Here is a 26,047-nt window from a genome sequence, read left to right on the forward strand (position 1 = left end):
TGCATACTGGATGGGGAGGACCATGCTGGAAACCCCCCTCAGTGTCCTGTGCTGGAGGCAGGCTGCATCTGCCCTAACCATCCCTCTCACCCTTCCCACCTCCCTCCACCCCCAGGTACTGTGGCAAGATCTTCCCCAGATCAGCCAATCTCACAAGACACCTGAGGACACACACCGGGGAGCAGCCGTACAGGTAGGAGGCGCCCGATTTGGGAGAGATGTGCCCCCTGGGCCTGGGATGGCACCATGAGCTCACTCCTCTGACCTGCCACCTGAGGCTCCCTGCTGGGTGCAGCTGTCTCCCTGGGAGCAGAGGCTGAATATCGGGGCGCTCACATGAGGCCTGGGGTCTGGTAATTCTCAGGGCCTCTCCCTTCTCACCCACCTTTCAAGGAGGAGGCAGGAGGTGCCCAGAAGCTCACACAGGAGGATGCTCTGGAGCAGCTGGGGTGGTACCGGGGGCTCCAAGTCAGAGCGGGTTGACCAGAAGCCAGGCTCCCCACCCCGAGGCAGTCTATGCAGGAGAGAATCTCGGTTTAACCCCCACCCCACTGCCTTCACCCCACAAGCAGTGCGGCTGCTCCCCACCCCGTTGTTCACACTGGGAAAGGACCTTCGTGCAAACGTGGGCCCTGTCCTGTTGTGGGGTGCACTGGGCAGTTTCTCGGGGTCCCCTGATGGCCCTGGATGGAAGAGGGGTGTCCACTCCTGCTTCACTCCCCTGGGCGTGAGCAGCCGGCTCTCCCACATAGCCGTTGGAATGTACGCCCTCCCACCCCAATCCGTGTCCTCAGCAAAACACAGGCGTCATTGCGGCCATTTCAAAGACAGAAGCCTGAGCCAGAGGGAGGTCACATAAGCCCTCCCCAGCCCTCCCGTAATATCTCCCGGGAGGGGCCTGGGAGTCGGCATTTCATTGAAGATTCTCAGGGGATAGTCACCGTGTGGCCAATTGAGGAAATGCTAATTTATATGTCAGAGACCAGCTTAGTAACTCGCAGCATGTGTCTGTTAACAGTGACCATCAGGGACTGAGGAGAGTCTGGCCTGGGTATAAGTTCATAGCCTAAGGCCACTCCTGTACTCTGGCTACACAGAAGGGGCAGAGCTCAGGGCCAGTGGGAAGTGACCGCACGATAAGATAGGCCCTGAAGTCCTGTGTCCCCGTCTCTCACGCACCTCATGCCAACCCCTCTGCCTTTGGCACCGCACCCCAAGAGGTGACCAGCATCCCCAGACAGAGTCCACCCCAGCAGGCAAAAGAAAGTGCTCGACTATCGACTAGATCTGTGCCCAGTGCCCCCATTCCCCCAACACACAGACACCCCCCCCAAAAAAAAATATAACTACTGACAATTTTTATAAGATTTACTTGGTCTGGCCTCTCCCAGAGCTGTGTGTTGTTTCTGTAAGGGAAAACCGACTTCTGGACAATATTGCGTGCTAAGAGCCCCCAAAGGGCTGGGCCCTGTTTCTAGAAGAATTTAATTATCATTGATTTCTGTTGCTCGCTCCAAACTGTGAGTTTCGCCTTTTGTAATCATAATTGTTATGAAAGTTTGTGTTGCCAATCCTGCCTTCGTCTGGCTCGAGGCAGGTCTGGGAGGAGAAACTGGGGGTGGGTAGCTCTCCTTTATGACATCACTGGTGGTTTCTGTGCTTGCTTGGCAAACTGGGAGGATTTTCAGCTGGAAGAGGGTAGAATGAACATTGGTCCCCAGAAGCCCGTGAGGAGAAGCGCAACCCTGAGTGTGGCTGGAGGAAGCTGCTCGCTGGGCGGCCATGCCAGCGCCCACGTGAGTCACTGCTGCAAGGCCCCAGAGAGGCTGCACTGACGCAGATACCTCGAAAGCCAACTGTTCTGGAGGCTGCCTGGGTGATGTGAGAGTCACCCCAAACAACATTTGAACCTTCTTCCTTTTAAGCCCTTGCCTGAGATGGTCTGAAATTATGCAGAAGTGTTTCAAAGCCCTGATGCGGGAGAGAGAAAGGCCCTTTGATGTGACTTGTATGGATCCTGGAGGCAAGGGCAGACCTCCCACTGGCGAGCTGTCCTTGGCTCTCAGCTGCTTCCAGGTCACAGATCTTGGAGTGAAGCTGGAAGACGTTATACTCCATGACGCTCTTGTATCCGAAGACTCCAGTGTGGCGGGCTGTAGGATTTGGGTTGGAGAGAGAACCGTTGATTTGAGAATGGTGGGTGGGGCTACTTCCCTGTGTCACGTCTGTCCTCTCGGCTGCATTTAGCGGTCTCCTCAGGACTCTGCCTCCTGGAGCCATGAATCCCACCCCAGGTCCTATGGCTCCAGGCAGGACCTGCTTATCTCGCTCTAAGGCTCGCCTCCTGTCTGTCTGTAACGTACATACTTCCTTCATTTCCTCCCTGGCTCCCCATCACTGCCTTAAGCCAGACCACCAGAGAGGGTGCAGTTTCCACTCCCAGTAGGGCCTGTGTGTAGCTCACACACGTCCCCTTTGTTTTTTAGCTTTATTTTTAGGGTTGGGTTTCACAAGTTCTTCCTTTGTCTTCCCCTGCTTTATATGGGATTCTAAAAAAAACCGTTACTGTTGAGTGGGTTCTGACTCCTGACGACCCTATGTGTACATCATAGAACTGCTCCATAAGGTTTTCTTGGCTGTCATCTTTACAGAAGCAAATTGCCAGGCCTTTCTTCCACAGCACCCGTGGGTAGGTTTGAACCACTGACCTTTAGGTTAGTAGTCCAGCACAAACTGTTTGCACTGCTTAGGGATCTTACACAGGATTCTAGTTTTCGGTGTTCTTGGGAGGAAGGTCAGGATCTTAGATCTGCTCATGCTGCCATCTTTCCAGGAGTTCCCTCTTCCTCCACTTTAAAAAAAAACAGACAAAACCAGGTCTCCCAGTGACAGCTGGTGGTGCCCCCGCCGGATCCCAGGGGGACTCTGCTGTCAGCCTGGCTCTTGGCCATTTTGCCTTCCCCCCAGCCCACGTTGCCATCTCCACCACCATGGACTCCCCCGGAGCAGGGTGCTCTCCACGGGATGCCACAGCTGGGCCAATCTGTGCTCACTCATTCCACGTGAGCTCAGTGGTGTGTGATTTTTTTTGCAGCCCAGTCATAAATTTCACTAGCCACTTGTCAGCTTATTTACAAAGCAAATCCCAGCTGCACAGAGAACTCTGCCCCTCACAGCCCTGGGCTCACTGCGCCCCTAAATTTCAGATTGACTTCTCGGTCTGGGTCATTTATTTAGATTAAAACCAGGAGAGGACCACATTCAGGATTCTCAGAGACCAAATAGAATACACCTCTCCACCGCCCTCCCCCTTCAGGCCCCAGAGACAGGGGAGAGGGGAAAGAGACGGAGGGAGCCCCACAAAAGCACTCCTGTCCCTGACTTCATTAACGAGCACTGTATCTGCCTGTTTCTCCCTGGGGATCCCAGTGCTCAGGATTCATGCAGGAAGCATCAAGTGCAACTTTTCAAAGAGGCTCTGGATTTCCAAAGACAGAACTGAACGCGATGCCTGTGACTGTGTTTGTGTGAATGCACGGATAGACAGACAAACAGTCCAGCACGCAGTGTGCCAAAGGGGTGCGTTATAAGGAGCCTATTGGTGGATCGAGCACCCTTGCAGCTGGGCCAGGCCAGCATGGGCCTGGCCTCCCTCTTCACACACAGAGGTCTCTCCTGAACAAACGCACAGCAGAACAGGACAGCCATCCAGCCGGGCAGCATCAGGGTGTCTGAGTTTAAAGGGTTTGTCTAGATCATGGGGGGAACATTATAGGATGTAAACTCCTCCTTTGGGACCTTTGTGTTGGAAGCGCTGGGCCTGAGGGTCCTAAGCACCCCTGAGGAGCAGCTAAGGGCTCAAGTCCCCACCAGGAGCCGTTTCTCATTCACAGACCAAGAGAACGGAGCTGCCAGCCACCCAGGTTTTGCAGACATGATGGGTCCCAGTCAGGTGGCTGAGCTCAAGATGCTGCTGGAGGCAGGCAGTGACAAGAACCTGAGAGCCCCTAGGGCCCAGATGCCCAGAGGCAGCTCACCTGGCCAAGGAGAAAGGGCCCCAGGCCAGTCCCCTGGAGGCTGACTTGCACAACAGCCCATAGCTGTGGCCGGAAAGTTATTTTATAGATACCAAACCATTCTTTACCTGTTTACTGTGGAAGGAGCCAAGTTATGGTATTTAGAAGCTTTATGAACTGAATGAGTGAACCCCAGGAATGGTACCATGTGAGACCCAGAGGGGTGCCACTGCCATCAAGCCCGGAAAAAGGGTCTGGGCAAAAGGGAGTCCCTTCTAATAGGGCCACCCCTGCTCTGTTGACCCCATTATCAAACCTTCCAGGTTTTATCAAGCAAACTGTAGGATGGGGGCCTAGGTCTGGTGACATAGAGACGCTTAGCTTCCAAGGACTCCTGGAAGCTCCATGGTGCTTGGCAAGTGCAGCAATGATGCACTGATGGGCAGTCAGACCCTCCGGGCAGGGAGCCCCCAGGGCCTCACCACAGAGAAGCACAGCAAGGCCTCTGTGACGTTAGACCTCTGCAAGCCCAGCTCTCGGCTGCAGAGCAGCCCCATGGGGCTGTTGCACACAGCACCTCCTGGCCTGGCCCTGGTCCAGGTGTCGAGGGGCCCTGGGCAGCAGGAGGGCTGATGTCTTCAGACACATCCCCACCACATGAACAAGTGCATGTGACCAGTGCACTGCCCTGGTGTGGGGCCATCAGCACCAAGTGAGGGTTGGGGGCTGTGAAGGCTGGCCCTATAGCAGGCACTCAGGCCATCTCACTGAGAGCAGACCCCAGTGGGTGAACAAACACCCCCTACCCTGTAGCACACAGGTGCTGCCTCTGAAAGACCTGCCCACCAGGATGCCACTGCATGTGACTGGCTCCATGTCGTACGCTGGAAATAGCAGGAACTTTTTGACTCCGTGGTCTTTTGAAGACACTTATCAAGTGTTCATGTGCCCCTGAGAGCCAGATAAGCACTTCTGGGAGGAAGCCTGGCAACCACTGCACATATGCACACATGCACACACGTATGCACACATATCCACATGTATGCACATCCATGCATACTCTCATGTGTGTGCACACCCGCACCTTCATGTGTGTACATGCACATGCACCCACAGGTGTGTGTGCATGCATGCATATGCACATGTGCACACATAGCTTGCATCTGTGCACATGTGTGGCCACACCCTCACATGCGTGCACCTGTGCATGCCCCAAACATATGTGCACATCCACATTTGCATGAACACACCCACACGTCCACACACACATGCACACACACCCACACGTGTGCACACACCCGCAGTTGTGCACCCATGAACACACACCTACACGTGTGTGCTTACACATACACACGCACACACATACACAGCACACACACGTGCACAATTGACAGTCACCAAGTTGGGCGTAGGAGCCAGTGGCAACGCCTCTCAATAGCACTCTTTGGCCGTTCCTTGCCCTCCTCCATGACAAGGGGCCCTCGCCCTCCCAAGGCGGTACATGGGCGAATGCAGAGCTTGTGGGTTAGACAGTTCCTCCTTAAACAATGGCCTCTATCCAGGAATAGCCCTGTCCCTATCTGTGTTTCTGACTTGGTTTTCTTGCTTCCCAGTGTATTACTGCTGGGGTCCCCAGCTCAGCCTCCACCCTCTAAAGTACGAGAACGCTCTTCTCTCCCTGCCTTTGGAGCCACCAGTGTGGTGGTGGGGGCTGTGCCCTGCCCTAGGCCCCTCATCTCAGGGTCCCCATTGACCCCACAGATGTCATGGATCGTTCATTACAATGACTCTGCGGCGGTAGATTTTCTTGTTTAATAAACTTGAAGTGCTGTGATAAATGAGGCATCTGGAGGGAGGGGCGTCTTTGATTTTTCCCAATGTGATGCAGGCTGTGGGCCCCTCAACCCAAAAGGGACGCATAGGGGAGGCGGTTGGACAAGAACCAGCCAGGGCCCCCTCACTGTCAGTGAAGTCAAGACCCTGAAGAGCATCCAGAGCAGCCCCCAGCCCCTAGTCAATGGATAGGCAAGCTGAGGCCCCAAATGAGACAGGGCCTGCTCAAGGCCAGGCCTCTAACCCCTCACTGGGCAGGCGTCACCCTGCCTGGGAGGAAGGTTGCTGGAAGGAGGTTACAGGAGCTCCCCAGTGATCTTGGCCTGGCACACAGGAAAGCGGCCTCCAGCGTGTTTCCCACAGTGCAAGGCTGCCCTCTTGAGGCGATTGGTGGCATTTCTCTCTCTGGCTACCAAGCCCCAGGTGGACCCAAAGGAGGGGAGATGCTGGGGACTCTGGCACTGTGTCCCCAGAGGGAAGAGGCAGAAGAGGGTCCCCCTTCCAGCACATGCGCACACCCACAGGACAACAGAGAGAAAATGCCTGCTGCTTTGAGCAGTGCCGTTTCTAGGGACAGCTTCCCTATTGCCATCTTTCAGCTCTAAGGTTCTGCGGGGCACTAGAGGTGAGCACAGGCCTCTGCAAGAGTGCGGAGTTGGGGGAGCCCAGCTCCCTGTCCCCCCTCTTTGGTGTCACCTCCTGTTGCTTGATCTTGCTGTCCCCGTGATGGCCTCTGAAGCAGTGACCGAGTTCTTTCTGGGCCCTCTGGGCCCTCTCCCTCCCCTGGGGACCCAGGGAGGTCCACCCATGGCTGGACAGACCACCTCTCAGGCCGGCATGTGTCTTCCAGGTGTAAGTACTGTGACCGCTCCTTCAGCATCTCCTCCAACCTGCAGCGGCACGTCCGGAACATTCACAACAAGGAGAAGCCCTTCAAGTGCCATCTGTGCAATCGGTGCTTCGGGCAGCAGACCAATCTGGACAGACACCTCAAGAAGCACGAACATGAGAACGTGCCAGGTGGGGCAGTGGGACAAGTGGGACCACGCGGGCAGCGGGGCCTGGGGCAGCCCTACCAAGGTGGTAAGGGTGTGTGTAGGACAAAGAAAGAAGCAGATGGGAGGAGGGGGCGAGGGGAGAGAGTGTGAGAGGTGGGGGAGGGAGGGGAGGAAGAAGGAGAAGGGAGGAGAGAGGAGGGGAGGAGTGGGGAGAAGAGGTGAAGGGAGGGAAGAGAAGGGAGTGGAGAAGTGAGAGGAAGGGAAGGGAGAGGAGGGAAAGGGAGGAAAGGGGAGAAGAAGAGGAGAGGGGAGGAGAAGGGCAAGAAGAAAAGAGTAGGAGGAGAGGAGAGGGGAGGGTAGAGTAGGGGGGAGGGAAGGGGAAGGGAGAGTAGGAGGAGAGGGGAGGGGAGGGGAGAGTAGAAGGAAAGGAGATGGGGGGCAGGGGAAGGGCCATTAGGAGCAGAGGGGAAGGAGAGGAAGGGAGCACAATGCAGAAAGGGGAGCACATGCTGGTCCTACAAGAAGGCTGAGGGACACCCGCAAAGCCCCTTTCATGAAAGAGAATCTCATGTTCTAAGGCTTCCCAAGAGCACCCTGTGCCTGCTCCCATGGCTGAGACCCCCCAGGATGGGTTTGCTCCATGCAGGGCCCTCTCTAACATCCCCTGCCCACCCTGCCCCCACAGTGAGCCAGCACTCCGGGGTCCTCACGAACCACCTTGGGACCGGTGCCTCCTCCCCCACCTCCGAGTCGGACAACCACGCACTTTTAGATGAGAAAGAGGACTCCTATTTCTCCGAAATCAGAAACTTTATTGCCAATAGTGAGATGAGCCAAGCATCAACTCGGACAGACAAACGGTAAGGGAAATCGCCGGAGCCACAGGAGGGGTCTTGACCCCTGCCTGCCCCATGTGGCTGTGCTCACGTGGAGCCACACACCTCTCCTCCTAACCCCAGCACACAGCAGGACTGGGGACCAGGCAGCGCAACAGAGTGAGGCCATAGTTCAGCCTCCTGGAAGCTTTCCCTGCCGCCGTTTCCCCATCTGGAGAGGGTGATAAGCACCAGGGACTGTCAGGGAACAAACAAGACCATGCGTGTTGCATGCTAAGCATAGAGCCTGGCACACACGCCCGAATGATAGCTGATATTGTTTGACCCAGCTGTGAACAGATGCACAGACTAACAACAGCCAGGTGAGGGCTCCTGCTCCAGGTTCAACTGTGCTTCCGAAACATGAAACACAAGAACATTTATGTTTAATCCAAGGAACTAATGGTTTTCAAACAGAAGTCTGCTTCATGTGAAACACATGCGTGTGCGCATGCGCATGTGGGTGCACACTTGCACACACATGCACATACATGTGTGCACACATGTGTACAAATACGCACATGCACACGTGAGTGCACACTTGCGCACACACGCACACATGGGTGTGCACAGGCATGCAGATGCACACACACATATGCACGGACATGTGCACATACACACATGTATGCAGCAGGAAAACAGCAGAATTTGGGTTCATGAATGCTGAGGGTGCTCTGCACAGCCTCCGGTGCCGGGGCTTACCAGCTGTCATTTATCTGGGGCCCCTTCCTTCTGGAAAGATGCATCAGACACCCAGTACAGGGTTCTCCTTGGGCAAACACTAACTGCAGACCAGCTGGCAGAGAACCAGAGGCTCTCCAAACCCCGGGGCTGTGAGAGGTAACCGCAGAGGGAAACTCAGGCCGCGAGGGGAGGCGAGCTCAGGGAGAGAAGCTGGCCTGTCCTTCCCGGCTCCCAGGGCTCAGCTGGCCTTGTTCTGGAGCCTCCCCACCATTCCTGAGAACCACAGTCAAGGTTGGCATGAGTCGGCCAATCCTGACCTCAGCCACGTTACCGCACCAAGTGGTAGGGATGCCGGCAGGTCCGTTTCTGGCCGTTTGAAGACTATCTGGTCTCATTCAGAACCAACATTCCTGCTGTGACCGTTAATGAGAACCCAGAGGCTGCCTGGTTTCCTGGTCACACAGCCCCTTATCTCCCAGCCAGGGCAACAGCCCCAGGCTTGGACACTGTCCCTGTGCCCTCCCTGCCTGTAGCTGCCACCAGCCTGCCAGTCCCATGCAGACCCCACACTTAGCCCTGTGGGGACCCCCCACCCACCCACCCACACACACACACACACACACACACACACACACGCATACACACACTAAGCATTCGTTCTGGATGCAGACCTCCTACCAGTGAGCAAACATCCTGTGCAGGGGGTGGCGGACAATGGGATTACACGTAAAATCACGCAGCAAGGTCAGCTTTGATGAGACGACACGCCTTGCAACCTGCTGTGTGTGATCTTTGTGCTGGCGCACGGCCCTTCCACACAGTGCTGGTGATGATTCGTGAGGGGCCTACTCTCCATTCCCTTTGGTACTTCTTCACACGGGAAATCAGAAAGATGGAGGTCCAGACTTGGAGTCAGCCTGAGACTTGGTGACCCAGGAGTCGTCCTCCAGCTTCCGGCCCTCCACGTGTGCATCCCAGACATGGCTCTTCATTTGAACGTCAGTGATGACTCAGAGATGGCCTGCTATATTGCCATTTGTTATGGGGTGAATTGTGTCTTCCAAAAAAGATATATTGAAGTCCTAACTCTGGTACCTATGAGCATGACCTTCTTTGGAAATAGGTCTTTGAAGATGTAATAGGTTAAATGAACACGAGGCCATGCTGGCGTAGGGTGGGTGAGTCCTCACCTCAGCTGTGTGGTGTCCTGTAAAAGAGGAGAAGAGACAGACAGACAGAGGGAAGATGGCCGCGTGACCACCTAGGCAGAGATTGGAGTGATGCAGCCCCAAGCCAAGGAACGCCTGGAGCCCCCGGAAGCTGAAAGAGAGGCAGGCACAGGCCCTCAGGGCCTCAGAAGGAACCCGTGAGGCCAACACCCTGATCATGGCCTCCCAGCCTCCAGCACTGTGAGACAATAAAGTCCTATTGTTTTACACCTCCCAGTGTGTGGTACTTTGTCGCAGCAGCCACAGGACATTCAGACCCCATTTAACTGTGAATCGCCAGTACCAAGAATAGGGTTCCCATTGTCCCCCAAGTGCTGGACTATGAGGCCCTTGAGAGAATAGGCAGGAACAGGGTCCAGAGGCTCTGACCCAGGCCTGCATCCCAGCCAGCTAGCCCTGCGCTCGGGGACACACCTGCCTGCCTCGATGTCCCTCTGCAACTCCCAGAACACTGCCCCCATGCCGTGGTCCAGTGGCCTCAGGGCCCCTCACCCTGAAGCAGACATCTTGGTCATGGGCTTCAGGACGAACCCCAGCAGCACATCCTGAAGGAGAGGAGAAGCTGCCCATGCCAACGGACTTTACTCCTAATAGGGAGGAGCTGGCGTGGGAAAGGCTCCACTTTTGGACCTGCAGTGACTCAGACATGAGGGGCGGGGCCTGGCTGCAGGGGGTACTCCATCGGGGGGACTCCATCAGGGGGATCAGGGGGACTCCATCAGGGGGGACTCCATCGGGGGACTCCATCAGGGGGACCAGGGGGGACTCCGTCAGGGGGTACTCCATCAGGAGATCAGGGGGACTCCATCAGGGGGATTGGGAGGACTCCATCAGGGGGAACTCCATCAGGGGGACTCTGTCAGGAGCTCAGAAGCACACTCCTCTGTGCTGAAACAGTTTTGGGGGCAGCTGGGGCCCACCCTTTGATCTTTAGAACCCTGGAGTCCTGAATGCTGTCCCCCATAGGAGGCCACCACCCTGTCCTTATGTCCTTTCAGCTATCAGGAGGAGAAAGCATTGGTCATGAGGCTGTGGCAGGGCTCTGCCTGCCCACCTCTGGGCCTGAGCCTCCCCTGAGGGGCTGCATCGTGCAGCCCTGGGCAGTGGTGCCAGCTCCCAGGACTGCCACCCAACATAAGGGACCAGGCACAGTCTGCTCCCCCCGCCCCCTACATGTGCCAAGAACCCGTGGATGCCTACACTACGCAGCAAGAGCCACTGGAGAGCCCCCACCCTGCCCCACCCCTGCCCCATCCCTGTTTCCGCCCCTGGCCCTGTCTGTACACAAAGGACACAGCATCCCAACGACCTTAGACTATAGCCTTTTCCACTCCACAGAAGGAAACTGAGGCCAAGGGAGAAGACAAGCTGGTCCAGGACACAAAGAGACCTGTATTTTTGTGACCACACATGCAAGCTGTCTTCAGAGGAGCTGGGGGGCATGGTGGGGGGAGGAACCAGCCAGAGTTGAGCCACTGGCCTTTGGGGTCCATCCAAGGGGCAAGTCCCTGGCCCCTGAGTACGGCCAACGTCCTTCTGTGTGGTTTCAGGCCAGAGATCCAGGACCTGGACGGTCCCCCCCAGGGCCCCGGCTTGGCTGATGAGAAGCCAGAGGACGTGGAGGAAGAGGAGGAGGAGGAGCTGGAGGAGGAGGACGAGGACAGCCTGGCGGGCAAGTCCCAGGACGACGCCGCGTCCCCCACGCCTGAGCCACAGGGCGCCTACGAGGATGAGGAGGATGAGGAGCCACCAGCTCCCCTGGCCGTGGGCTTCGACCACACGCGGAGGTGGGTGCTGGTCCTGCCACCCACGGCATGTGGGGAGGGGGCAGGAGGCTGCACGGCGTGAGGGTGTCTCACTTCTCAGCCACGGATGCGCCCCCATTCCAGCAGGCGACTCCACCACGGAGCGTTTGCACGCAGGCTGGGGTGAGGCTGGGCCAGGGAAAACAGTCGGGTCCCCCAACACACCCACCGCTGGGGGACTTCTAGAGGCCTGGATCAAGTGTGGGCCAGGCAGGCATTACCGTGTGCTCATACGTGGAGTCTCGGGCCTGTAGTGTACCTCACACGCCTGTCCACCAGGCAGGGCCAGCTGGCCTCCGAGAACTGCCCAGGGTGGGGCAGGCACCACGGTTGGAGGTCCAGCAGGCTGGGGCACTGTCCCCACCTATATCCTGTGCTGAGTGGCACTGCCATCCCCCAAGACCCGTCTAGGGAGACATGGTGGTACCCAGAGCCCCCCTAGAGAGCCCAGCTGTTGCCCCAGGGCCCTGGGAGAGGGAACCCCGGGCCCTCCGGGGCAGGCCAGTGCCTCACCTTGGGGAATAAGGCTTCCTTCTTATCCCGCCTCTGAGACCTGAGCCCCACCTGCTGCCTGCAACACGTGTGCACGTATCCCACCCAAAACCGTCCACCAGCACTCATGCTTTCACCATGTGGCTTCGTGTCCAGGTGTCCATGTGTCAGTGTGTCCGTCTCCTTGTGCATGTGGCTCGCGGAGCACTGGGCATGCATGCAGGCCCAGAGCCAGCCGGCGGCATCAGAGAGAGGGCCAGAGGCCAGCCCAGCTAACCCCAGGTCCCCCGGTCCTTGGCACAGGTGTATTGAGGAGGAAGAAGGCGGTCTGTTAGCTTTGGAGCCGATGTCGACTTTTGGGAAGGGGCTGGACCTCCGCAAAGCAGCTGAGGAAGCATTTGAAGTTAAAGATGTGTTTAATTCCACCTTAGACTCTGAGGCTCTAAAACAGACCCTGTACAGGCAGGTTAAGAACCAGGTAGGTACCCGCCAGAGCCCTGCCCTCCCCGCCCTCCACCACGCCCTGGCCACGACGCCTCCCGGTGGGGCAGCCCAGCATCCACCCCTACTGTGCCCACTTCATGCCTGCCCTGCCCATCTGATTGGCCCACGTGGCCACTTCCCGCCACATTCAGGGGATGGAACAGGAGAAACTCAGAGCAGAATGACATGGTGGGCCCTCGCAATGGTGCTCCCTCTGGAGGAGCCCATGAAAGTGTGGTCACTTTGCCTTCTCACCCAGTAGGAGGTGGGCATGAGCAGGGAGGCCTCCAGCCACACACCTGTGCCAGGTGTCCCCCTCTCTGACCCAGGCAGGTGGCCAGCTGCCCCAGAATCTTCTCAAGGGCAGTTGCCCAGCAGGTGGTCACTGTTTCCAGGTATTTCCCTAGGGTAGGTGACCACAGGGCCTGCTTCCTGGTTCTTTCCAGTCCGGGGCGGGGGAGGTCCCCTTGGGCTCTCTACAACCTGCCCGGGAAGAACGGGCCCACCTGAGTCTCTGCAGAAGCCGTCTGTCTGTCTGTCTGTGTCTTTACTAATTCTGTCAGTGTTAGCTCTGTGGGGTAAGCCCAGCCTTTCCTCCCACCCCCACCCCACCCGCCCAGCAGCCCCGAGCAGCTGTGTCCCTCGTGCTCTGTGGCTCGTGGCAGAAAGATGCCACGCACTAGACCACCTGCATTCCCCAACATCCCAGTGGCCCAGAAACACTGCATTTCCCTCCCTAGAAGTTGTTTTGTGGGGTCTTCACAGTTGTCAAAAGCAGCCCCCCAGACCCGCCAGGTTCCCTCATAGATGTTCACAGACCCCTGACCCGGTGTCAGCATGGGGTCACAGCAGTAACCACTGCCAATTCCCAGGGCCGCCTGAAGCAGACCCTGGCCCTAAGATTTGCTGATCTGATCACCAGGGCAGAGAAACTGGGGGTGGCTGCAGGGGTGGATGCACCCCAAGAGGCTGAGGGAGACCCTTGTGCCCTGGGGGCCTGCTGACAGTGGTGTCTCAGCATCACTCACAGAAACTCAGCCCAGGGCCTCAACACTCCCGCCACCTTATCGATGGCCTCTCCCTCTCCCTGGCCAGTGGTGGGGGTCAGCCTCTGTGGTCTTGGCCCCTCCTGGCCTGGACCAGTGGGAGCCTGACCATGGGGCAGCAGGAGGTGGGAGAGGCAGGGAGTGGCTGGCCTGGGGTCAGCAGGCCCCACCTTCCCTGCTCACCTGCCCGTCCTGTGTGTTGTCTGCCCCTCCCCCCCCCGCCCCTGCCAGGCGTATGCAATGATGCTGTCCCTCTCTGAGGACGCCCCTCTTCACACTCCCTCCCAGACCTCACTGGATGCTTGGCTGAACATGGCAGGTGCCACGTCGGAGTCCGGAGCCTTCAATCCCATCAACCACCTCTGAGAAGCCCAGGAGCTGCTGGGGTCCAAGTCCAAAGGGAGGCAGCAGGGCCCCCCCGACGTCCCAACTAAGTCCCAGCAGCCCACGGTGCAAGGTGGAGGCAAGGGCCTCAGGCAGCCGCCCAGCCTGGAGCCAGGGAGGCCCCTTGTCACCTGCGTCTGGCCACTCCTCAGCGTCAACCCGCACCCATCATGACTCAGTCCCAACTCTTCAGATGAAAACTCAGAACCCAAAAGCCCCTGAAGCAGTTGTAGTTTCACTCTCTCTAAGGATCGTTCTTAAAAGTACCATTAAGTCTTGATACCACACACAGCATCCTGTCCAGCTCAGGGGACTTGCCTCGCAGGATGGGTGGAATTCAGTCGCAAATGGAAGCCAAGGGGCCACTTTCGGGCATTGCACGGTTTCTTGGAAGGAAGTAGACAGACCCTGGTGTGCTCCAAAGAGGTCAATCCCTCAAAAGATTTTTATAACAAAAACTACACCAAAACCCCTTTTGGTAACCTTATCAACTCCAGAGTCTCTTTAAGCATGTGGTTTTAAAAGACAGTATTTTTAAAAAAATCAAAAATGACTTGCAAATTGTTTTTTAAGAAGTGATTTTTCAAGTCGCTCGGAGATCTCAGCTCATTTGCAAACCCAAGCCTGCCTCGGGCCAGCGCGGGATTCGGGTGTGCTCTTTGTACTATAACAGAGACATTTTCTGTCTCTGACCGTATTTGTATAAGCCAAGGGGCCCCCAGGGGCCCCCAAGGCAGAGCTGAGAGGTGTGGGACTGACTCCGGCCAGCGCTATCAGAGTACAGTTCGGCCGAGAAATTCTTAATTATCCATCCTGAATGCAGGCTTGACTGGAGCCAGGCCGGGAGACAAGCCTAACGTTGTATCATCTGTGAGAGGCTCTGGAGGAATCCACAGCCCTCTTCCAAGACCCCCAATTGTCTGGGGACATCAGGAGCTGGTGGCGGAGATGCAACAGGCACCCGACTCTCATTCCAAGATCTGTGCCTCGGCCACCTGTGCTCATCCCCGAGGCCACCCTTCAGAAGGGCCTGCTGACCGAGTTCCGGGCCTCCATCCGACCACCCCCACCCAACCCCAGTCAGACAGACAGCAGGAAGTGAACCGCAGCCTCCGGCCCTCTCTGTGGGGGAGTGCTCACAAGGCCACTTCACCAAGCCACCAAGCTCTCCCTGTGCCTGCAACTTGGACGGACACTCACCTCCCAATGGCCCAGGCTCTTGGCAACAGGAGGACATCCAGGTGTGACCGACACAGGGAGAGGACAGCTCCATCTTCACAGGGACAGGTCGTCCTTCTCCACTCAGATGGGCTTTAAATTATTCCCATAGGGGCCAAATGAAAATAATAATGCTTTCCCAGATGGGATTTCCCTTAATTCTGTATATAACTTGTAATTTTTTTCTAATTCATTTCTTTTCCTATTTTATTTCTTCCTTAACAGTACTTTTGGCATTAGACATCCTTATTGTGAAGAAGTGATGTTAATATAAGTACCCAGTGAAGGACCAAAACTGTGTGATGAGGTTGTGTGTTGTGTGATCAATAACCAGGGAGTGGGGTGATTGTTGATGTGCCAAATACCCCCGCACCCCCCCGGCGAGTCCTGCTGTCCCTGCTGTCCCTGCCTCCCTGCCCCGATTCCAGACAATCACGTGTTTTTGTTCAATTTGCATTTCAGTTGCATTTGCGTTGAAGACGAGTGTTCTATTTATTTCTTTTATTGTTTGGAAGAGGAAAAATCGCCCAAGTTGCCCATAGAGAGTGTGGTGGTGCTGCCCCATTTAGGGACACATGTCTTCAATGCGTGTCTCCAAGGAGTGTCCAGGCAAGGGTGTCTGTGCCACCCAGGCTGCACCAGGCCAGGCAATCGTCCTTGTAAGTGGGGGACCCTGCAGGTTTCCACGAGAAACCTGCGTCAGAAGGTCCTCACAGGACACAGCAACCCTGGGGTCACAAGTGCGTTAAAACCGCACCAGGCAGCCAGGCTGAGTGGCGCCCCCTGTGTGTGAGCTAAAGGCATGTGCATGCAGGTGTGGTCTGGGGACAGGTCTTCTGGGACCACTGAGGAGAGGCTTCAAGGGAAAGGGACAGGGCTAGCTGCAGACCTCCTCGATAACAATTTGGAAACACACCCCACCTCTTCATGACTGTCCCCCCAAAACATACCCTCAGCCACGTTCATCAAGTCCCCTTAATCTGGGCCTTTCAAAAACCCAACCTCAGACACAAACACCCCGCTTCTTAAATCCAAATTATATGATTTGTTCTGCTCAAGAATCAGGTGTGTGCTTTTTTTTTTTTCAGTGCGGCTCTCTGGCTAGGGGGTTTGAATGGATGGAGACTGCAAGTATGTTTTCGCAGAGGCAGAACAGGGGAGGGGCTCTGCTGCCTTCTATCGTGGTTTGGGTTCCTGGTCACCTCCTCTGTCAGCCTCCTTCCTCCCCCTTCCCTAAAAGCACCCATTACCCATTTTAAATCATATATTTTTGTCCCTCTGAAAACGACGGCAGCAAGCCCAGGTTCTTCTGAGCTGTCAGCCCCATGGGTCCAAGCACTTGGCAGGTTTGGGGGAGGGGGGGTTCTGTCCTCTGACCCTTGACAAGAAAGCACTTATTTATGGGGCCTGGGGCATCCCCAAGACATTGCCTCAGCAGCTCAGCATTGCCCTGACTATAGCAAGACCTGCCCTCCCGGCTCCTCTCGGCAGTGGGCTTGGGCACCAGCCCCAGCACCACCAGGCCCTGCACCTGGCATCAGTGATGCCTATGTCACCCCTATGAGCCAGGAAAGACGAGGCCATGAGGGAGCACAGGGCAGGTGGGGGGATTGGAAGTCCTAGCCTCCACAGCCACAAGGTGGCATATCCAGCGAACCCAGAAGGCCCTGGAATCACCAGCAAGGGCTGAGGTGCAGGTGTCCCTGGCTGGTTGATAGCTGTATCAGCAGGCGGTGTCCAGGGTCAGGGGCTACAAGCCAGGGCCACATCCAGCCAGGTATGCCAAGGCCCAGGGCCCTTCTGTCCTGCCCCAACTGCTGCCCTGAAGCTAACTGTTTTGGGTTATCCACACTCAGCCCCAAAATGACATCCAAGGGAAAGCCTCCTAGCAACTTTCCCCCTGCCCCTCTGACCCCAGCCCCCACTGCTGCTTCCCTTCCCAGAACGACTAGGGAGCCTATTGTCCAGGCAGGCCTCTCTGCAGTGTGACCCAGGAAGCCCCCCGATTCTAACCCAGGGAGGGTGCTCCTAGGGCTGCCCAGGCCCTGGGGGTGTGGCTCTGAGGATGGGTGGGCACAAGCATGGCTGGAGAGACTACCCCACCCTCATGGCCTTTCCTTGCAAGGCCATGAGGGCAGCTGGTCCGCCCAGGCTTGACTGGCTGCCACCTCCACATCCCGAAGTCTGCCCTTGGAAACTCAGAGCCCTTGGCCTTCTCTGCCTTAGCTGCTTCCCCAGTGAGCGTTCGCAAAGCACTTGCCTAAGTACATATCACGTGTTTTAGACTCGAAGTCTTGAAGCACTGGAGTGGACCCTGCCCCCATCCCCGTGACTGAAACCTACTGAGCTGTATTCACTGCGCCGATGTCCCGGGGGAGGGCTGAGGGGGTGGGAGCCACAGAGGGGGGCGCCCTGTACCGCCGCCTGGAGCCAGGGACCATGCTCCCCCTCCGGCCAGGAATCCGAGGACACAGCTGCTCCTGGTCAGTGGTGGTCAGCCGGGTATTGAAGCCATGAAACTGTGTCTCCGTAGCGATGAGTAATACTGTGACGAGGACGTTCTTGCATTCTTCCAAGAAGAGTCCCTCTGCTCCCACCCATTCCATTGTCGTTTCGCTTCTTTTCTGTCTCAGATCCGTATTAACCACTTTGGGAAAAATCAAAAAAAGAAGTAGGCAGCTTCAGTTGCCAGATGTGCAACTCAAGGGTGGACACAGTCATCCCGAAGATTGCTTTCCATGCGTCTTGCGTTCACATTGCTCTCCCCACGACGAGGAGAGCTGAGCTCCCACATTGGAAAGCGTAATTTCAAATCACACGTGTACGTGTACCACTACATGTATACAGTGCTTGCGAGGATCCAGAACCTGTATATTGTGTGTCCCCTGTCTGCCAATGTTACATACAGATTTGGTCTAGTTTTTGTGTTTTGTTTTGTTGGGGTTTTTTTTTTTTTTCTTTTAGAATTGTATAGTGTTGAAAAAGAAATCAAATGTAAATGTCTGTTTTCATATAATGTTTTTTTTAAAAAAAAAAAAAAAAGAAAGAGAAACCATTGAGAAGGAGGCTGGTGCTTGTCCTGTGTCTCTCTTGGTTGTAAATTGCTTCTGTTTATAAGGAAATTGTGCATGGCGCGTGTGTAGCAGTCATTATCGTGTCTGTCTGTGAAATTTTTATTAAAAGGAAAACTCCATAGATGCACTTATTGACTATGTGATTAGGGTCTTCGTCCGAGACCAGCAGTCCTGAACTGCCGAAGCCAAACGAGGCGCAGTTCTAAAGAATGTGGAAGTCGCTGTGGGAGAATCGGCTAATACGAGACTTGGCCTGTCGGGAATCAGTAACCGGGCGATTCGGCAGATTTCCTTTTGATGCTTGTGATAAAGGCAAATGTACTTGTGTAGAGACATTTCTTTACCATGACGCCTAGGAGACGCTGATTTGAGGTTCACGATGTAGACTAGGACTGTATACCAAATGTAATCTTTCCGATGCTACAAGGAATTTATACGTGAGATTGATATGCAATAAACCTGTGTGCTTTTCTAAGCCTGGTGCTAGGAGCGTTACTGGGATGGGAGGACAGATGAGGGGGCGGAGCTCACTGGTGGGCAGTTCACCTGCCTGACTGAGGCATCATGGCGCCAGGCTCGGGTCTGCGTGAGCTAACCCCACCCTACACACACACTGCCACGAGGGAAGATACCGTTGGTATTCCCATTTTCCAGACAAGGAGAATGAGCTCTAGGAGGGTACCAAGTCCCCAGAGACACCCCAGTGAGGGTCTCAGCCTCCAGGTATGACAGCCTCCACGTGTGATATCCTCTAGGTGTGGCAGCCTCCAGGTATGATGGCCCCCAGGTATGAAAATCTCCAGGTGTGGCAGCCTCCAGAGCCCACACCCCGATGAACACTGGCCCACAGCAACCCAGTGGCCCAGCATTCCCACATGCAGAAATAGAACCTGCCCTGCATGGTCAGTCCCCAGCTTACTCTCCCTAAATGTGGACTCCCCCACCCTCCCTACCTGCCAGCCCTCCATGGAGGCTATACCCACCAACACCCCTTGCTTCTTACATGTCCCCGACCCCAGACAGTAGCCAGAAAGGTGGGGGCTGAGCCAATGCCCTGAGGTCCAGGAGAGCAGGCCTGGGCCTCCCTCAGGGGCTCCTCCTCTTTGGGGCCCCGGGATTCCTTCCCATGGCCCACCTGCCTCTGGGGAGCCAGACCTCCCCCTAATTCTGCTCTGACCCAGAGACCTCTGGAGCCCACCCAGGGACTTCCTCAAGCCCTTCCCACCCATGTGCATCTCCACTTTGCTCCCTGCTGGCAAAGACTAGCTAATGTCCCGGCATCCCCTAGGTCTGCAGCCTCTGGACCAGCCTTGCCCAATCCTCCCCGCCCTGCTGGGCCTCTGAATTCCTCTTGACTCCTCCCTGTCACCTCATCATCGCAGTCCCCAGGACACTGGAGCTGGGTCCCCACAGCCTCTCCTCTCTCTTCCTGCTCCCCACCAGCTCCCTAAACACAGGCCTGCACAGAGAGCTGCAGAATCCATGTCCACTGGCCTGGTGGTGTCTTCATCTGGTGTCTTCTGTAGGCAAGCACCATGTATGAGCAGCTTAAGCTCACAATAAAATTTACATCCAGGGTGAACAGACACCTGTTGGTTACCAGCCATCCCCAATGCTGATGTTTTCCTGGTCACCCCACCTCAGGGAATCCTCCCTACCTCACCCTCTGCTCGCCTTCCTCGCCACAGCTCTGGACCTCACCCTTTTTCACCTGCCACCACCTCCCGGCCACTTGGGCCACCAGGAGGCAGCTTCCAAGCGCTGGGGATGCTCTCATACCAACAACCATCCTGCCCTTGGCTTCTCCTCTCCCACCAAACTGCAGAGGGTGGTGGGTGGGCAGCATGCCCTCCACCCCCAAAGAGACCCAACCAGGGAATCTTTCCAGACAAAGCGTCCCCACCCACACTGGCATGACTCCTGTCCTTCCTCCAGAGCCCCGAGGAGACATGGCCACAGCTGGAGTTTTACACACAGGAAAACATTTTACTGCCCCACGAAGTCTGAGAGTTTCTTTGTCTTTTCTGTTTTCTTTGGAAGAAAACACGATTACAACAAGCAGAGAAATCCGGTGGTAATTTGCCTTCTCACAGCAGCTTTACCATGACTCAGGGGGTCACTTCTATCCCCCAGTCCAGGGGTGATGGCCTCCGCTGGCCCCACTGATGACATCTGTAGGCCCCCAGGTCAGGACAGAGACCCCACTTGCCTCTGTTTACTGAGTCAGAAAATATCAAATGGACTGGATGTGGGTTCTGCAAGGACAGAGAGTGCCTTGATTGATCTCTCAGTCCACAGAGCCTGGCATGAAACAAGTTCTCTGTAGAAGGCTGGGTGGATGGATGGAGGGAGGGAGGGATTGAATGAGTGGGTGGAGGCATGGATGGGTAGATGAGTAGGATAGATGGATTGGATGGATGGGTGGGTGGGTGGGCGGGTGGACGGATGATGGATGGACGGATGATGGATGGATGGATGATGGATGGGTGGATGGGTGGATGGGTGGGTGGATGGGTGGTTGGATAGAAGGATAGATGAATGACTGAATGTCTGCTGTAAGAGCCCTTCACTCAGCATGGATTCTAGCAAATCCAGTGCCTCCAAAATCCACTAAGGGGTCTGTACATGCTCTGATGGAAATACAAGGAGGTGCTTAGGGCAGGGGTCTGCTAAACAGCAGCTCCCAGTAGCTGTCAAAAGGTAAGTAGCAGAAGCTGATCTTGGAACAAGATACTGGACCCAAATCCAGGGCACTGAGCCTTTTTATGTTCTTAACACCACCAAGCAAAGTGTGTTTCCGCAGCTCGGAGCTGGTTGGGGGTAGGGGTGAGGGACGGGGAGAGCATTTAAATATTTCACGATTCTTTTTTCTTCCTGACGTGATTGACAAAGCGCCAGTGAAATCTTAAGCCTGATGGTCAGACGCGGGGTGTGCCCCGGGAGCGCAAGGCACAGAAACAACTTGAAAGGCTTCTCTCTGGGAAATATGTTTCCGTTCTCCAAGGACAAATGATGTGAATTACAAAACTGATGAATGGCCATGCTTCCAGAAGTCATTCATAGTGATCAAATGACAGATCCTGCATCCCCCATAATAGCCCTTCCCTGGAGTTCGCCACATTCGAGCCTGAGTCAAGCAAAAATCCTCCCATCTTTGTTCAGCCTGGCAACCTTCCTCCTCATTAGCCCCGGAGGGGAGAGGACAAATCTCTGGGCTGAGAGAGCTATCTGATAATAGCGCTATTGTCGGGGCGACCCCAGAGGAAAAGAGAACAGGCTTTGAAAGAATATTGCTGACAAGTGGACTTTGTCTTTCTGCGTCCCGTCTCCTTGAATAAAAGACGGAGGAAAAAGGCTCCATTTTGGAAAGGGGAAAGGAATCAACAGGACAAAATGTGTCAATAAAGAATCTGTTTTCTGGGAAAAGGGATGCTTTTTAATTTCCCATCAGATTCATTTTGGGCCAAATGAGCCCATCGGTTATTTGCAGAGAAGCTATTTTGAGAGCTGTTAACCTTATTTCTCAGGGCAGCAGAAGTTTTCCAAAAATCGAGATGTGTTCTAATTTAGGGTCAAGTGATCAGACCCAGGAGTGGCTTTTGTGCAGATAGAGGTGCCCAGGGAAGGAACGCAGCCCCACACAGAACCCACGGAGCGGTCAGAGTGTGAGAGCCATCAGCCCCAAGCCTGAACTTTAATCCTTCCCAAGAGAAGTACAACCTCACTCAACATGGCTGGGCAAAGTTTTCATGGGAATCAAGACAAGGAAACTGGAGTTTGCATCTGGAGTCCCAGGGCACAGAGAGCCGGATTCAAAGGTGACATCAACGGGAACCCAACACCATCTGAGGGTGATCCAGAGCCCAGCTACAACCTGAGGCCCTTGGAGGGGGTCCGTGGTGCCAAACAGTTAGGCTGAAACCGCCCCCCACTCCCCAAGGGAGGGCATTTGCTCTTCCTCTGCCCACCAGTATGTGTGTGACCACGTGCTCCCCAAGCCCACCGGGTCACCAGGAGATGCTAAGAAGCCAGAGACCCAGGAAGGAGCAGGATCCAGCTTGTTAATACACAGTGAAATGAAAACCTGCATCCACACAAAGACCTGTATGTGACTCTTCATAGCAGCTTTATTCATGCCTTAGGGTTCTCTAGAACCAGTGAGACAGATAGATAAATCGATGGGTAGATGGGTGGGTGGGTGGGTGGGTGGATGGGTTGGCGGGTGGATGGTTGGATGGATGGATGGTTGGATGGATGGTTGGATGGATGGATGGATAGTTAGGTAGGTAGGTACGTCGGTAGGTAGAGAGAGAGAGATGATAGGTAGATAGGTAGGTAGGTAGGCAGGTAGGCAGGTAGGCAGATAGGCAGATAGATAGATAGATAGATAGATAGATAGATAGATAGATAGATAGATAGATAGATAGATAGATAGATAGATAGATAGATAGATAGATAGATAGATAGATGATAGATAGATAGATAGGTGATAGACAGACGGGTAGATAGATGGGTAGGTAGGTAGGTAGACAGACAGACAGACAGATAGATAGGTAGATAGGGATTCACTTCAAGGAATTGGCTCACAGGATCGTGGGGTGCTGACAAGCCTCAAATCCATAAGTCAGGCAATAGGCTGGAGACTCCTATAGCCTTATGTCCCAAAATCCATAAATCAGGTGAAGAGAAGAGTAAACTTCTAGGAAAATGTCTATTTGTAGTCTGGAAGCAGAATACACCCCAGGGAAACTTCTGCTCCTCAGGTCTTCAGCTGATTGGATGAGAGCCACCCGCATTATGGAGGGGAATCTGCTTTATTTGAGGACACCTGATTTCATCACATGTAACTGCTTTATAAAAGCATCTGGGGCCTAGTGTTTGACCAAACCACTGGGCACCATTGCCTAGCGAAGTGGACATACGAAATTCACCATCGCAACTCCCAAAAGCCAAAACCCCAGAAAACACCTGACTGTCCCTCCAGTGGTGGGTGTATAAACAAACTGTGGTTCGTCCACACGAGGGAACAAGGGATACTACTCAGCAATAAAAAAGAACCAGCATGCGCAGCAAAATGGCTGAGCCTCAAAGCCATCATGCTGAATGAAAGCGTCCTGACCCAAGAGGCTGCATCTCCCGTGATTTCATTTATGTTATATTCTGGAAAAGGCAAAACTGTAGGGAAGGAGAATAGATAGGTGGTTGCCGGGGCTGGGGTCGGGGAGGGGGTGACTGCAAAGGGGCTCACAGAGCCTTTTTAGGGGGATGGAACTGCCTTATGCCATGATTGTGGTGGTGGTCATGAGACTGCACTTGAAAAGGGGATTTTATCACATGCAAATTATGCCTCAAAAATTTAACCTGAGTTTTCAAAAGCAGCAGTATCCTGCCCACTCCCACTCTGAGGCATGGATTCATCGTGATTCTTGAAGGCCTTGACATGGCGGCAGGCAGTTTACCCCACCTGGCAGGCAAAGACCCACAGTCTGCCCCATGGCCACTCCCTGGCTGTCCACCCTGTTCTGGGAGCAGACCTTCCCCCACCAAAGCCCAGGCCAGAGCCAGCAGCCTCAGGAGTGGGGTGGGAAAAGGACAGGTGGCAGGGAACAGAAAGGGCCTTCGGCTTTGCCAAGGGAGCTTCGACCCTTGCCTTACCCCAGGCCTTTGGGGTAGGCCCACCCCTAAACCCTCAGTTCTCTGAGCCCTGCCAGGAACCACCAACCTGGAGCTTCTGAGCACAAACTTTCCACTTGATGCTTGGGATGTTGTTGTTAGGTGCCATCAAGTCAGTTTTGACTCATGATGACCCTATGTACAACAAAACAAAACACTGCCTAGTCCTGCGCCATCCTCACAATCATTTGTTATGCTTAAGCCCATTGTTGCAGCCACTGTGTCAATCCATCTCCTTGAGGGTCTTCCTCTTTTTCCTGACCCTCTACTAAGCATGATGCCCTTCTCCAGGGACTGAGCACTCCTGACAACATGTCCAAAGTATGTGAGACATAGTCTTGCCATCCTGGCTTCTAAGGAGCATTCTGGCCGCACTTCTTCCAAGACAGATTTGTTCATTCTTTTGGCAGTCCATGGCATATTCAATACTCTTCTCCAATACCACAATTCAAATGCATCAATCCTTCTTTGGTCTTCCTTATTCATTGTCCAGCTTTCGCATGCATAGAAGGTGATTGAAAACACCATGGCTTGGGTCAGGCGCACTTTAGTCTTCAGAGCGGCATCTTTTCTTTTCAATACTCTAAGGAGGTCTTTTGCAGCAGATTTGCCCAGTGCAATGCGTCTTTTAATTTCTTAACTGCTGCTTCAATGGCTGTTGATTATGGATCCAAGTAGAATGAAATCCTTGACAACTTCAGTCTTTTCCCCATTTATCATGATGTTGCTTATTGGTCCAGTTGGAGGATTTTTGTTTTCTGTATGCTGAGGTGTAACACATACTGAAGGCTGTGGTCTTTGATCTTCATCAACAAGTGCTTCAAGTTCTCTTCACTTTCAGCAAACAAGGTTGTGTCATCTGTATGTTGCAGGTTGTTAATGAGTCTTCCCCCAATCTTGATGCCCCGTTCTTCTTCATACAGTCCAGCTTTTCAGATTTTTAACAACTTCTGCAGTCTGAAATTGATCAAATATGCAATCAGTAGGCATTCATAACTACTAGTGATTGGAATGTGAAAGTTGGAAACAAAGAAGAAGGATTAGTAATTGGAAAATGTGGCTTTGGTAATAGAAACGATGCTGGAGATCACATGATAGAATTCTGCAAGACCAATGACTTCTTTGTTGTGAATACCTTTCTTCACCAACACAAACGGCGACTATACAAGTGGACCTCACCAGATGGAACACACAGGAATCAAATCAACTACATCTGTGAAAAGAGACAAAAGAAAAGCTCAATATCTTCATGCTCGGGATAGAATTTAAAAATATATGAAGCACCACTGGGCACTGTCTACGCTAAATGTGTATGCCACAAAAGAATAAACCATGTATGAGATGGATAAATACTAAATTCAGGGGAGTTGTTTCCTCTGAAAAGAAAGGGAGGGAAAGAGGGGAATGGGAGAGGCTGGGGGAGAGGGATAACTTTATCTGCAATGTTTTGTAGATGCTTTAAAAAAAAAAAGTTGCTGTCAAATCAAGCCCAATTCATGGTGACCCCGTGTGTGCCAGAGTAGAACTGTGCTCCATAGGGTTTTCAATGGCTGATTTTTCAAATGTAAATCTCCAGGCCTTTCTTCCGAGGTGCCTCTGGGTGGACTTAAACCTCCAACTTTTGGTTATCAGCTGAGTATGTTCGTCGTGTTCATCACCCAGGGACTCGTTTAAAAGCACTGTAGTCTGCTGAATGGTAGCCCCCAAACAATATGTCTGTCTAACACTTGTGAATGTGACCTTGTCTGGAAAAATGTCTTTACAGTCATAATTCAGTTTAGGATCTCGAGATAAGATCATCCTTGATTAGAGTGCGCCAGAGATCCAATGACAACTGTCCTTAGAAGAGAAGAGGAGGGAAGACACAGAGGAGGAGTGATCCATCTGTAAGCCAGGAACACCAAAGGTTGCCGGCAGCCACAAGAAGCTGGAAGAGGTAGGGAATGGAATCTCCCTTAGAGCTTCAGGAGGGAGCACAACCCTGCTGACACCTTGATTTTGGACTTCTGGCCTCCAGAACTGTGAAAGAATAAAGTTTTGTTGTTTTAAGGCACCAAATTTGTGGAAATTTATTATGGCAGCCCAAAGATACAAATATACACACATTCAGGTCACCTGCCCAAAAAAAAATAATAAGAGAGAGATGGTTTTACTTCTTTTTTTCCAATCTGTATGCCTTTTATTGCTTTTCCTTGCCTAACTGCACTAGCTAGGACTCATGTTAAATGGAAGTGGTG

At 54.0% G+C, this 26,047-nt stretch overlaps 1 protein-coding gene across 1 annotated transcript in view; it reads left to right on the forward strand.

The window, feature by feature from the left end:
• Positions 1-17,026, forward strand: part of PRDM16 (PR/SET domain 16) — a 446,538-nt gene extending 429,512 nt beyond the window's left edge. Inside the window, exons 12-17 of the mRNA XM_064281129.1 lie at positions 116-193; positions 6,700-6,869; positions 7,533-7,707; positions 11,186-11,422; positions 12,236-12,410; positions 13,693-17,026. Coding sequence (XP_064137199.1) covers positions 116-193; positions 6,700-6,869; positions 7,533-7,707; positions 11,186-11,422; positions 12,236-12,410; positions 13,693-13,827 — 970 coding nt within the window. The 3' untranslated portion in view covers positions 13,828-17,026. The remainder of the gene's footprint in view (positions 1-115; positions 194-6,699; positions 6,870-7,532; positions 7,708-11,185; positions 11,423-12,235; positions 12,411-13,692) is intronic.
• The last annotated feature ends 9,021 nt before the right edge of the window (positions 17,027-26,047 follow it).

The sequence above is a fragment of the Loxodonta africana genome, chromosome 3, assembly GCF_030014295.1.
Source record: "Loxodonta africana isolate mLoxAfr1 chromosome 3, mLoxAfr1.hap2, whole genome shotgun sequence".
Lineage (NCBI taxonomy): Eukaryota > Metazoa > Chordata > Mammalia > Proboscidea > Elephantidae > Loxodonta > Loxodonta africana.